Source organism: Cucurbita pepo, chromosome LG08 (assembly GCF_002806865.2).
Source record: "Cucurbita pepo subsp. pepo cultivar mu-cu-16 chromosome LG08, ASM280686v2, whole genome shotgun sequence".
Lineage (NCBI taxonomy): Eukaryota > Viridiplantae > Streptophyta > Magnoliopsida > Cucurbitales > Cucurbitaceae > Cucurbita > Cucurbita pepo.
Window position 1 is genome coordinate 2,910,340 of NC_036645.1, and position 14,098 is coordinate 2,924,437.

Sequence of the window (14,098 nt, forward strand, 5' to 3'; positions counted from 1 at the left end):
ATTTCTGCCTTAGACTTTCTTCTTGGCTTATTGGCGACACCTCACGAACTGTTCCCTATAAGATCCCCTTCGTCTCTCTCGCCATTGAATGAAGCTTTTTGCAGATCAAAGCCTTCTGCTTCGCTTCATTCATCAATGGATTCCGATTTTCCTCCTCTTTTTGGATGCCCGATTTCCATGGAGCTCATGGAGGATCCCGTCACCATCTCCACCGGCGTCACCTACGAGAGAAAAAGCATCGAAAAATGGCTCTTCACTTACAACAACAAGACCTGTCCGGCGACGATGCAGACCCTCGCCGCCGGCGACTTCGTCATCACTCCTAATCTCAATCTTAAACGCCTCATTCTCGCTTGGAAGATTACTGATTCTTCTGCGTCGCCGGCGACGATCGAGGAAGTCCGATCGCTGCTTGCGACTGTTGAGTCTTCTCCATTCAAGGTGAGTTCGTTGAGGAAATTGAGATCGATGATTGAAACGAGCGATGAGATGAAATCGGAATTTGTTCGATTGAATGGGATTGGAATTGTTGTGAATGTTGTCGTTCAAATTCTCATTGATTGTTCTGATTTTTGGACGTTTGAAGCTTGTGAAGAGGCTGTGGGAGTGTTGTCTCAGCTTCCGATTTCGAGCGAAGACAAACTGTTCGACGAAATGTCTAAGAGAGAAGAATTGATGAAATCCATCGCTATTGTTCTTCAAAGGGGAAGTGCTGAAGGCCGTTTTTACGCTGTGAAAATCCTAAGAAATATTGCTAAGAACACCAATTTCAATTGGGGCTCTGTTTTGGAAGAACAGGGGATTGATTTCTTCAAGCCATTGTTGGAGCTTGTATCAGACGAATTCTCCACAAAGGCAAGCTCGTGCGCATTGGATGTAATGATGGAAATTTTAGCATTGTCAAAGAGGAGTCGAGTGAAGGCGATCGAGGCCGGTGCTGTGTGCATCCTCATCGAGCTCTTACCGGAGTCGGGTCGATCGAAATGCGAGCGAATGCTGCAGATTCTGCAGAGTTTGTGTGAATGTGCAGAGGGGAGATTGGCTTTAGTGGAACATGGGATGGGAATTGCAGCAGTGACTAAGAAGATTTTGAATGTTTCAAACGTAGCAACAAAAATGGGAGTGAAGATTTTGCTTTGGATAAGTAGTTTTCACCCCAATGAAAGGGTTGTGGAAGAGATGATGGCTTGTGGGGTAGTGAAGAAGCTGATGATGATATTGCACATGGACGGCGGTGGCGGTGGCCGGAGTTCGACGAAGGAGAAGGCGATCAAGATTTTGAAGATGCATGGGAGCTCATGGAGGCGTAGCCCTTGTTTTCCAAGTGAGTTGAAGAATTATTTGATGTTTGTGAATATTGAATGATATATTGTTCTTTCTAAACAAATCAACATCCATAGGGAAAGGAAAATTAAGTATTTTTTGTTACATTTTTGCTCAAAGTTAATTGGTTTTTTTTTTTTTTTTTTTTTTTTTTTTTTTTTTTTTTTTTTTTTTTTTTTTTTTTNTTTTGTTTTCTGGGTTTTTGTAGAATGGGTTTTCAAGTTTATGGGTTTTTGTAGAATGAGTTTTCGAGTTTATGGATCATTTCATTTTTATATTTAAAATGTATTTAGAATATTGTACGTTTTTTTAATGAACAGACATAATAGATACTAAATTAAAAAGAAATGATTTCTATTAGACGTAATTTATTATTTTCTTGTACCATAAATTTTCGAAAATGCTTACTTTAAGGTAATTTTATTAGATAGATTTAACTTTTAACCCACTAAAAAACAAAAAAAAAAAAAAAAANGAACCGAAACACATATAAAAAGAGGAAATATTCGCCCGCGAACATTTCAATTTTATTAGATTTATAAATTTGGGTCGATCAAATATAAGACTATATAAAAAAAGAAAAGGTTTAATATCTATCTTTCTTTGCAATTCTACTCATTTTACCTCAAACAAATAGTGAAACCCCACTTCATCAAATCATTTAAAATAAAGTGCTTCTGCTGGAAGCAAGAACAACAAAGTGCATATCAGCATTGATTATATCCCACCAACCCAACCAATTTACTCAACAGACTTTAAGTGTTGGAAGTAATTTAATGAGGTAATTCATGGGTGTGTCGGTAGAAAAATAAAGGACTGGTTATATTTAAGTTATTTAACTTAAAATTGAGTAGCGATCTCACAATCCACCCCTTGGAGTCCAACGTCCTATCCGGTACACCGTCTGGTGTCTGGCTTTGATATCATGTGTAACAGCTTAAGCCCACCACTAGTAGATATTGTCTATTTTGACTCATTACATATTGCCGTCAACCTCACTCTTTTAAAACGCGTTTACTAGGAAATGGTTTTCGTACCCTTATAAGGAATGTTTTGTTTCCCTCTCCAATCGAGGTAGAACAAAAATTCGTTATTGGAAATTTTTTAGATCAAATATTTTCTTAATGAAGGTTATGGTCAAGAGATTCCTTCATATATTTCTTACAAACCAGCCCACTCCAAAACAGTCTCAAAATCAACCAAAAACCATACCCTATCTTTCCCATCTTAGAAAGAAGCAACAAAATGGACACAATCAACAAAATTTCAGCAATTTCATGCACAAATGGTAGTTAGTGGCTTCATCCACCATAAGCCATCACTTAACAAGCTCATTGCCCATGTCCTCTCAATGGGCTCGCCTGGTCTTGCCTATGCTTATTCAGTTTTTTTCACACACTCAAGAGTTAGATATACTTACTTGGAACACCATGTTGAGAGGCCTTGTGAATTCCAACATGCCGAGAAGGGCACTCCAAAGTTACTTTGAGATGCTTCAATGGTCGAGAAATGTTGCTGATAGATTCACATTTCCTTCACTGCTGAAGGTTTGTGCCCTTTCATTGGAACTCAAAGTGCCGTATATGCTTGATTCCGACCTGTACATAGAAACCACATCGTTAAATATGTATGCTGCCTGTGGGGATTTGAACTCTACGAAGGTTTTGTTTGAGAAAATGGGTCATAGAAACGATGTGGTTTGGATTTCGATGATTAGTGGTTGTACGAAAAACCATTGTCCTAATGAGGCATTTCTTCTGTATGAGAAAAATGGAGGAAGATGGGTTTACCCCGATGAAATGACCATGACAACACTCGTATTGGCTTGTGCTCAATTGAAAGGTTTGGGCGTTGGAATGAAGCTGCATTCTCGAATTCCGGAGATGGGTACGAGAATTTGAGATGTGTTTGGGAAGTGCTTGTGAGGATTGTTGGTGGGGAGTCCCACATCGGCTAATTAAGGGGTTGATTATGAGTTTATAAATAAAGAATAAATCTCCATTGGAATAAGACCTTTTGAGAAAACCCAAAGTACAACCACGAGAGCTTATGCTCAAAGTGGACAATATCATACTATTGTGAAGGTTCGTGATTCCTAACATGTTATCAAAGTTATGCCTNTCTCCACAATGGTATGATATTGTCACTCTAAGCATAGGCTCTCATGACTCTACTTTGGGCTTCCCCAAAAGGCCTTATTACCAATGGAGATGTATTTCCTTACTTATAAACTTATGATCATTCCCTAAATTAGCCACATGGGACTTCCTCCCAGCCATCTTCAACAAATCAAACCTAAGTGAGAGCATTATGGGTTCATGCTAGATTTTTTATGTAGAGAGGGTTGTTTGGCATGTTAGTGAAATAGTGAGTGATTGAATAGTTGATGAGAAGATTATATTAAAAAGAGCAAAAAGGCTCTATATATACCCNGTCAAAAGTGACTCAAGTGTCGAACAAAGGGTATACTTTGTTTGAGGTCTCCAAAGGAGTCAAGCTTCAATTAATGGGAGGTTGTTTGAGGGCTTCATAGGCCTCGGGGGAGACTCTATGGTATACTTTGTTCGAGAGGAGGATTGTTGGTGGGGAGCCCCACATCGGCTAATTAAGGAGTTGATCTTGAGTTTATAAGGAAAGAATACATCTCCACTGGAATAAGGTCTTTTGGGAAAACCAAAAGTAAAGTCATGAGAGCTTATGTTAAAAGTGGACAATATCATACCATTATGGAAGTTCGTGATCCTAATGTATGCTAAATGTGGGGAGCTAAACACTGCAAAGCAAGGATTTGATCGTTTGTCTGAAAGAGACGTGTATGCTTGTCGGCTTTTATTTTTGGTTATGTCGAGAACAATACAATCATAGAGGCGATGCAGTTAATCAGGGAAATAGTTGGTGGCTCGAACATGCGTCCGAATGAAGTCACGATTCTAGCTGTACATGTAGTCGAAGTGTGGAGAAATAGATGTTGCCAAAGGAATCTTTGATGGGATGTCGAAAAGAGATTTGATCAGATGATAGAGGTACTGCGTGCCTGCAGCTACGCAGGGTTAGTTCAAGAGGGCATGGAGCAATTACATGAAATGGGAGCTTTTTATGGAATGAATCATGTTAGGAATCACAGATCTCCACAATGGTATGATATTGTCCACTTTGAGCATAAGCTCTCATGGCTTTGCTTTAGGCTTCCCCAAAAGGTCTCATACCAATGGAGATGTATTTCCTTACTTATAAACTCAGGATCATTCCCTAAATTAGCCAATGTGGGACTCCCTCCTAACCATCCTTCCCTCGAACAAAGTACACTATAGAGCCTCCCCTGAGATTTATGAAACTCTTGAACAGCCTCCCCTTAATTGAGGCTCGACTCCTTTGGAGCCCTCAAACAAAGTACACCCCTTGTTCGACACTTTAGTCACTTTTGACTACACCTTCGAGGCTCAAAATTCTTTGTTCGATATTTGAGGATTCTATAGACATGGTTAAGTTTAAGGCATGGCTCTGATACCATGTTAGGAATCACGAATCTCCACAATGGTATGATATTGTCACTCTAAGCATAGGCTCTCATGACTCTACTTTGGGCTTCCCCAAAAGGCCTTATTACCAATGGAGATGTATTTCCTTACTTATAAACTTATGATCATTCCCTAAATTAGCCACATGGGACTTCCTCCCAGCCATCTTCAACAAATCAAACCTAAGTGAGAGCATTATGGGTTCATGCTAGATTTTTTATGTAGAGAGGGTTGTTTGGCATGTTAGTGAAATAGTGAGTGATTGAATAGTTGATGAGAAGATTATATTAAAAAGAGCAAAAAGGCTCTATATATACCCAGAGAATATAAAAAGATATTAAAAAATCTACCTAAAAATCTGCATAAAATCTGGTAATAAACCAATAAACAAATCAAAACTNCACCCCTTGTTCGACACTTTAGTCACTTTTGACTACACCTTCGAGGCTCAAAATTCTTTGTTCGATATTTGAGGATTCTATAGACATGGTTAAGTTTAAGGCATGGCTCTGATACCATGTTAGGAATCACGAATCTCCACAATGGTATGATATTGTCACTCTAAGCATAGGCTCTCATGACTCTACTTTGGGCTTCCCCAAAAGGCCTTATTACCAATGGAGATGTATTTCCTTACTTATAAACTTATGATCATTCCCTAAATTAGCCACATGGGACTTCCTCCCAGCCATCTTCAACAAATCAAACCTAAGTGAGAGCATTATGGGTTCATGCTAGATTTTTTATGTAGAGAGGGTTGTTTGGCATGTTAGTGAAATAGTGAGTGATTGAATAGTTGATGAGAAGATTATATTAAAAAGAGCAAAAAGGCTCTATATATACCCAGAGAATATAAAAAGATATTAAAAAATCTACCTAAAAATCTGCATAAAATCTGGTAATAAACCAATAAACAAATCAAAACTAAAAAACACCCCTAGCAGGAGATTTAATTAGATACTAACGACAGCAATCTAAACATTAAAACTAAATCAACTCCTAACTATAAGGAGATTTAATCAGATACTAACTGACAGCAATCTAAACAAATACATGATCTTTAACATGGTAGAAGCTCGGGAATTTATCCGAGTAATGTCTTTAGAACCAAATGGTGCAATCTGGGGCTCTATAGTTGGTGCTTAACGAGTATATAACAATATTGAGCTTGGGGAGGAAGCGGCTAGATGCCTGCTAAAACTTGAACCAACAAATGATGAAGTTTACCTTTTGCTCTCCAACATTTATGCAAGAAGGAAAGTGTGGAATGAAGTGAAAAAAGATTAGAGAATTGATGAATCAGACAGGAGTTCAGAAAACACCTGGTTGCAGTTCGATCGATAATGCCCCACATTCATTTCTGGCGGGAGATTATTCTTACCCAGAAACAACTGAAATATTTATGATGCTTAGACAAGTTAGAGAGAAGCTGAAGCTGGCAGGCTAAGTTGCAGATATCTCAGAAGTTTACTCAACTTTGATGATAATAAGAAGGAAGAATCGGTTTCTTAACATAGCGAAAAACTAGCTTTATGGCTTATTGAAATCTAAGTTAGGGGGAAGAATTGTTATTCTGAACAACCTACCTTAGTGTAATAGTCAAGCTCACTGCTAGCAAATATTGTCCTATTTGGACTTTTCCTTTCGGGCTTCCCCTCAAAGTTATTTAAAACGCGTATGCTAGGGAGAGGTTTTTATACCCTTATAAAGAATACTTCGTTCTCCTCCCCAACCGATGTGAGATCTCATACTTAAGCTTGCTCAGATTGTCATACTACAATAAAGATTTACAAAAGGTAGATAACGGTGAGAGATCGAAACCGTTTCCACCATTTCAAAGATGGTTCCTGTTCTTGTAGGGATTATTGGTGAAACATGAATGGCTCTACAATATATATATATATATAAAGGATACATTGTAAGCATAAATTAGCTTGCTCACATTTCTTTTTAATTTTTCAGAGAGATACATGTGTGTTTAATACTACAAAAAAGCTAACTAAATCTCTCGATACTAGGTAATGAGGTTACACATAAATTAGGGAAGTCTAACTATTTTTCTTATTTAATGAGGTTACACAAATATCTCTAATAATCACACCGATGTAATTAAGGTCATTCCTTCAACGTAATAAAATTTCATTGATGTTTGAAGTTGAAAGGAATGTACAATCCATAATGTTCGGTAGAAAATTTAGAATACCTTTATCACAGCTTAAGCGGTATCTGTGGATGGATGATGTGATATTTCCTTCTCTCCTGCGTCAATAGAAAATAGGTTCACAAGAAATAACAAAGGACAATGTTATCATTTATAGCATGGTGTAAAATTGAAATTTTATTATGAACACATTATTTTACGTATGTTCATTGATTTTAGAATACATTAAATCAATTATTGATTCCTCATTGAGGAAGGCTTATTTCCAACAGTCTTACCCACCACCATGTATAGACATAAACAACTAGCAAAGTACTAATATATATTAACTGAGTAAGTTGCAAACTCATGGTAACTAGAGCTTTGAAGTGGCTGAAGCAGGCAAGTTGGGTCTTGCAGGGAGCTTTAGGTCTTCCCACTCTTCGTCTTCAATCCTAGAGAAGTACCTCTCAACCATTGCATCAGTGACAAGCCCCAGCTTTGAGGGTTCCCACTAAAGAAGAATATAAAAGATGAGATCAGATAAAGGTTGGATAAACTTTTAAGAATGTACATTTGAGAATCCCGAATAACAAGCAAGAGATTTCGAAGATGTAGATGTCTACACCCGACATATACCTTCGGGTTCCGATCTTTATCCAACAGTAAAGCTCTACAACCCTGCATTTAATGAAATGGCATCATGATCTCAAGTAGATAATAGAAATATAAGAGTCTAAGTCCAGCTAGCAGATATTGTCCTCTTTGGACTTTCCCTTCTAGACTTCCCCTCAAGGTTTTTAAAACGTGTCTGCTAGGGAGAAGTTTCCACACCCTTATAAAGAATGTTTTGTTCTCCTCCCCAACCGAGGTGGGATCTCACAATCCACCCCCCTTCAGGGCTCAGCGTCCTCACTGGCACACCACCTTGTGTCCACCCCCCTTCGTGGCTCAACCTCCTCGTTGACACATCGCCCGGTGTCTGGCTCTTATATCATTTATAACAAGCCCGAATCCACCGCCAGCAGATATTGTCCTTTTTAGGTTTTCCCTTCCGGGCTTTCCCTCAAGGTTTTTAAAACGCGTCTATTAGGGAGAGGTTTCCACACTCTTATAAAGAATGTTTCGTTCTCCTCCTCAACCTATGTGAGATCTCACAAAAAAATGTAAAAAATGTGGAGATAAAAGTCAGTGGAAGACCTCAATGAAATCTTCGCTGACTTCCCCTCGCATGACATGACAGGCCATTCTATACTCACGAATGAGACACTGACCAGCATCTTGAAGTCTGCCTTCTCTTATCTGTCATTCCAGAAAAAGACCATAGTAAGTTCATTGATGGAAATTTCAAAATTTTGGTGGCAAGAAAGAGGAGAGAATGTTTTAGAGAATGAAAGGTCACATGATATTTGGAAGTTAGTTCTTCTTATTGCTTTCTCTTGGAATGCTGTATCTAAATCATCTCAAAACTACTCANTTTTTTTTTTTTTTTTTTTTTTTTTTTTTTTTTTTGTACTCCCCCTTGGCATTTTGCCTTCAAGGATTTCCCTATCGTGCCCCATACATGTAGATCACTCTGATATTTTCTAGTTTTACCGAGGAGGCATAGACCTTGTTAGGAATTACGAATCTCCACAATGGTATTGATATTGTCCACTTTGAGCATAAGCTCTCGTGGGTTTGACTTGGGCTTCCCCAAAAGGCCTCATACCAATGGAGATGTATTCCGTACTTATAACCATGATCATTTCCTAAATAAGCCAATGTGGGACTCCCTCTCAACAATTCTCAATAGATCTAAGACTCTAAATGGTGTAATCAACCTAACAACCGCTTTCAACAAAAAAATGTGACAGCAGTTGCCCGCACATATGTGTTGAAGGAATCCCAATAACTAAGGCTGTCAATCATCAAAATTCATATCCTGTGCAGCAGTCCTTCAAAGAGAGAGACTGTTCGAAACTTGTTAGAATTGTTACACACCGATCTCAAAGAGATTTTAAGACTTGTTGGTGATGCCTTCTTCAAGTCTCGAATTGTTGAATTGATCCAATTATCTTTCTTTTTCAGGGCCTCCTCTTCCTACAAGAGCAAAGCATCAGATTACAATTGGTTAAATGAAACGATCCCTCCAATGACCATGCTCATGCAATATCCAAAGAACTACAAGAAAAATAAGAAAATGCGAGTTAAATTATAAAGAACACAAGCGGCAAGAAGATGTTGTGTTCTCCACATCAGCTTACAAGAGCTGCCAAAATGTCTTCTACTGTTCTTCGGGAGAAGCACTTATCAATAACATCCAACCTGTTACAACACGGAAGTTCACTGCGTTTGAGAACCACATTTTCTTTAAAATTGAACTTCTAAATCTGTCAAATTTAACAAGTTGGAAACATGAAGATATATTACAATAATAGTGTGAAGGGATTGATTACTTTTAGGTGGATGGTAGTTTTAAAAAAGGTGGGAATAAAATGTTCTTTTGAAATTTATACAAAAAATTTTTAACTAGGAAGAGCTCAATAGGACATTACTCAGCTCAAAAGGATTTTGATAGGAAACACTATAAATATAAATATTCAAGGTGATAAAATCATTGCCTAGAATTTTTGCATTAAGAAAATTTGGTACTAGCGCTCAAGGAAAAAACAATAAATCAAAGATGGAGTCACACCGGTTATAAGCACTTTGCTCGTGAAGAATTGGTGTCTGGGAGAATTTATCAATAATTGCAGAGATGATGCTTGGTTGACTTGTATCTGCTCTGCATAGTGCTTCCTCTAATTGCGTTAATCTCTGGTCATTGATTGGAGTAACAAAAAGGAAGAGGAAGTTATTCTCTCTTAAATAAAATACTAGAAGCTCGAGATTAAGAGAAAACACCTGAGATGTAGGGTACTGAGGAACACATCCCACGTACATAATATGGTATAAATCAAACAAAAAATGGTATAACTGCAAATTATTATCTCCAAGCAATCAACCATTTTTATCTTTGAAATAACCAAGGGTATCAAATGTCTGATATATACCTCAACTAATGCTAGGAAACAACCACCTTATAATCTATGACGTGTTGTCAACAAACCTATATAATATTATAACTTACTTGAAACAGTTCTTCACCTAAAGAGGGGATATCTTTCTTTTTTGCTGCTAAACATTTGAGCATCATAGAAATTTAGGAGTTAGTATACCTCTGAAGGGACAAAGTGAGTAGCAAGGCCACATGCAAGCATTTCAGCACCATCCAACCTGGCACCTGTTAGGCCAACATATTCGCCTGCAAAAGTTTTAGCAAAAGAATAAGACATAATAAATAGAATAGAGTACCTCCAAGCACAAGGAATTTTCGCTACATTAACCATCAGATGGAAAATATTTTAGGGTAGGGTGGAGAATTGGAAATGCTCTTAGCCAAGATAAAGTCTGTTCATTTCCTCTATATTCCAGCTGGTTCGAGCAACATAAGAAATCATCCCTAAAAATCAAGCATTCAATTAAACCAGTGAACTACAATTGTCATTCTCTATACTGAAATCAAATGGAGGTTGAAAAGATAATAGCGAGGGCAAATAATGATTTCTTCTCTACACCATAATTGAAATGGAAAAATGGTTGAAAGAACAAGAGAAGCCACTGCAGTCTCTGACTGGAACCAGGGAACAAGTTGAATTTGGATATTGAGGCAACTTAACTGATGCCTCTTTCGAGGTTAATGATCAATTTGTACTTGCCAATGGAACCTATCCCTTTCATTCTCTTCTCACTTCAACTTCAAGTTGACAAAGAAATACTTTATTGCTGGATCGTTCTGTACCTAGCTATAACCAAAATGAATCTCAAGAGGAAAGTGGGGACACAAATGCAACTTGGTTCAACTTGACTAAGCCACGAGCTCATCTAAGGAGGACGCTTGCTTTGTTTGGTCAGTGAGTAAAATTATCCATAGTGTATGCTTTGATGTGCATGTCTACTAAGGCTCAGTATTAAAAAATACATACACTTACACACTGGAAAAAGGAGTGTCTAGGTTAGGATAATTAGTAATACCAAAAAATCCCCGGAGTCTTGGCAAGTAATAAGAAGCACCAACATCTGGGAAGTGTCCTAAAGAAGTTTCGGGCATTGCAAAAATCTGCAAAAGGTAAGTTGCCATATTAATGTATTCCCTTTTTCCTAATGAGATTGAAGAATGGAAGAAACAGAAACAAACTCCACCTACAGTATATAAGTACCAGAGTAGAATGATATTTCGACATCCTTAAATTTTTAAATCTACACNAAAAAAAAAAAAAAAAAAAAAAAAAAAAAAAAAAAAAAAAAAAAACCTCTCTTCCAAGCATTCTACACAACTTCAAAAGCTCTACTTTTTGTCCCTACCAATAAATTCTTTAAAGAGCTAAATTAGCAACTCTTTAGAGAAGAAAGAGAGAAAAAGAACACTCTTTTTGCAGCTTACTTACTAAATATTATTCCAATGAAGAAGCAAGTAAAATATTTTAGGAAAGCCAAAAATTGAAGATATTATCCATGTTCTAAATTTCGCTACTTAAAAGATAAATAAAAATGAGGGTGAAGAATACAAAATTCTAAATTTAAACTGTAAAAGGTGGGCACTAGATCAATAATTCAAGGACCAAAAGTTCAGAGCTTCAGTTAGATAATATACCGATTTCTCTGTTGCAACACGGAATCTACCATGTATTGAAACACCGGCTCCTCCTCCCATGACAATACCATTCAGAAGAGAAACCTTGAAAAATATTCAAGCAATCAATGGAAGTTAAACATAATATCAAGTAAAAGTCATTATAGACTAAAACGACCAGAACTTCAGCAACCAAAATTACCTGTGGCTTACTGAAAGTTGCCAACAAATAATTTAAGGTGTATTGTTTCTGGAAGAAGTGAGCACCTTTCCTCCATTCACCTAACTCACAGAAACCAGGATTATGATTAGCTAAATATAAATGCTGTTGTGTATTATCAAGTTAACTTCTGCACAGCTATCCTAGACTAGATGACAGACATGTAAAAAAAAAATGTAAAATCCTCTGTCTCAAGCATCCATTAGGTGCTCGGGATTAATTGACGCTGTGGATTGTGCAGTAAAGAGAAACTTACTCTCTTTAATGGCATGAGCCGCAGCCGATACATCACCCCCAGCACAAAATGCTCTTCCTTTACCCTAATAATTCACAAATTATTTATTATCAGTAAATACACTGAGAATCATAAGAAGAGGGAAACGGTTAAATATAACTGCGACCAAATGCTTCATAGAAAACAGAACAAATGATCATGCCCTTGATATTGTAATTTACATCAGTAGCCTTCATTATACTGTGTAATAAACAGCATTTTCTAGTATTAATTGATCATTCTACGGACTATCATAATAAACCAACTCATCAACTAGAATATAATTCATCAAATCATCATTCTCATTCTTACCTACAAAGGTGGGATGCAAAGAAACCCAAAGAAAACCAACAAGGATAATGATAACGAGGGAAATCTTCATTTTAGACTGTTTTTGTGACTGAATTTGCATGCTATGTGGGCTAAATGTTGGGTGATCTGGGTAATTTTATTACTTGGTTTTGATAAAATATGAAGATCCCACTTGTTTGAATTTAGTATTGAAATGGATAAGATAAGAACTTTACACAGCTAAGTACGAAATTAAAAAATAAATAACGCTCTTGTCTTCCGAAAATTTCATGGTGGCATGGTCAGTTAAGGTTTAGAACATGGCATGGACAGGATCCCTTTGTAAGTGTCATGCTTTCGCCTCCAATATTTTCCATTAAGGTAATTGAACAATTCCATTTGAACAAGATAACGATGGAAGCAGTAGGTGAACAATAAGATAAAATGGACATGACAGCAATATATAAAAATTGTTGATGGAGAAGTTAAATACCTTGACAACCACAAGTTTCACACTGGGATCTGTCTCATAGGAAGAAAAGAGTTCCAATAGCCGCGAAACCTGGATTGAATGATAAAAGAAAAACACTAAACAGAGCGTTTATCTAGTTTCTCAGTTATGAACACTCCCATTGCTTTGTCGATTCTACCCAAATCTTGGAGATAGAATTTTAAACCACGGGCATCAGACTTGTCAAAACTCACATTGCGACACATAATGCTTGTAAATTACAAGATACAGAGTTCTTGAGCCCAAGAATTCGGTGCTTATGGAATATAATTTGTTAACCAGCAAGGACCAGATAGTCCAATTATTGCTAATCCATGACTGAAGTAACAAATAGACCGACAATTTTCTCGAACTTAGATAAAATTAACGTCATTAGAAAATCACGAGACTACGCTTAAAGTGGAGATATCGCAAGCCTCACCATTGTGAATGAGATAGCATTTAACTGCTTAGGTCTGTTTAAAGTCAATATCCTCGCAAACCGCTTCTCTTCCACTAAAACCTGCTGCAAAGAAATTAACATCTGAAAAATGTATGATCATCAACATCTCCATAGAAAACAACTAAGCTAATAAGCACCATATTTTGTACGACGATTCTAAAGTCTCAGAAAAATTTCAGTATCTATAGCCTCCTTTACTTAAAATTACAGCTAACGAACAAACATAAACAACAAACGTCAAAAGAGCTTCAATGTGATAACGGATTATCCGTCAGATTCGTGAGAAAACTCTATCACTTAAAAGCTAATGAAATTACAAATCCTAGCCGAGTTCGACATGGATTTCAATAGCTTCAGAAAAACGGCCATTGTTCAATCTGTACAAGCACGATAAATAGAGATGAAGAGAGCGAGAGAGAGACCTGATCTTCATCAATTCCGGTAGAATTCCAGGACGCCATTGCTCGCAGATGCTACCTCTGGTTCAACAAAATGAAATAGGAAAGAGATGAGTGTGGAAGCTAAATAGCTAACGATTCAGTTTGCCGCCATTCTTCCAAGCGAGGATTATGGCTGCATGTTATAGAAATTCTTCCACATTTTTTTAATTATTTAAATGGATCATATTATATCTCAAATATAAATTGCATTAATAATTAAATTATCATAGTCCCCACACATCACTAAAACCTACTATAAAAATTAAATATTTTTAATTCTTTGGG

General features: G+C 37.1%; 2 protein-coding genes across 3 annotated transcripts; one reads left to right on the forward strand and one right to left on the reverse strand.

Moving 5' to 3' along the window:
* Nucleotides 1-46: 46 nt before the first annotated feature.
* Nucleotides 47-9,215, forward strand: LOC111799825 (E3 ubiquitin-protein ligase PUB23-like). Its single transcript, XM_023683301.1, has 2 exons — nt 47-1,324; nt 9,052-9,215. The coding sequence occupies exons 1-2, from the start codon at nt 136-138 to the stop codon at nt 9,096-9,098; spliced, it is 1,236 nt and encodes a 411-aa protein (XP_023539069.1). The 5' UTR covers nt 47-135; the 3' UTR covers nt 9,099-9,215.
* On the reverse strand, nt 7,165-13,940 carry LOC111799826 (3-hydroxyisobutyryl-CoA hydrolase 1-like). 2 transcript variants are annotated; one of them, XM_023683303.1, is made up of 14 exons: nt 13,796-13,940; nt 13,353-13,433; nt 12,914-12,982; nt 12,112-12,175; nt 11,838-11,917; nt 11,657-11,740; nt 11,038-11,122; nt 10,182-10,267; nt 9,659-9,780; nt 9,228-9,288; nt 8,965-9,063; nt 8,182-8,283; nt 7,621-7,662; nt 7,165-7,495 (listed from the first exon to the last, which is right to left on the reverse strand). In XM_023683303.1, the coding sequence occupies exons 1-14, from the start codon at nt 13,832-13,834 to the stop codon at nt 7,358-7,360; spliced, it is 1,152 nt and encodes a 383-aa protein (XP_023539071.1). In that variant the 5' UTR covers nt 13,835-13,940; the 3' UTR covers nt 7,165-7,357. The 2 variants fall into 2 exon arrangements, with proteins under 2 accessions (XP_023539071.1, XP_023539070.1); XM_023683302.1 differs by having other exon boundaries at nt 13,353-13,436.
* Between the last annotated feature and the right edge of the window lie 158 nt (nt 13,941-14,098).

Bases quoted from the DNA above. Each gene is read 5' to 3' on its own strand.
- LOC111799825 (XM_023683301.1), top strand. From the start codon at position 136: ATGGATTCCGATTTTCCTCCTCTTTTTGGATGCCCGATTTCCATGGAG. The intron at 1,325-9,051 runs GTGAGTTGAAGA...TTTCTTTTTCAG, and splicing joins GCGTAGCCCTTGTTTTCCAA to GGCCTCCTCTTCCTACAAGA.
- LOC111799826 (XM_023683302.1), bottom strand. From the start codon at position 13,834: ATGGCGTCCTGGAATTCTACCGGAATTGATGAAGATCAG. The intron at 13,437-13,795 runs GTCTCTCTCTCG...ATTTCTTTGCAG, and splicing joins CCGGAATTGATGAAGATCAG to CAGGTTTTAGTGGAAGAGAA. The intron at 12,983-13,352 runs GTGAGGCTTGCG...CATTCAATCCAG, and splicing joins ATGCTATCTCATTCACAATG to GTTTCGCGGCTATTGGAACT.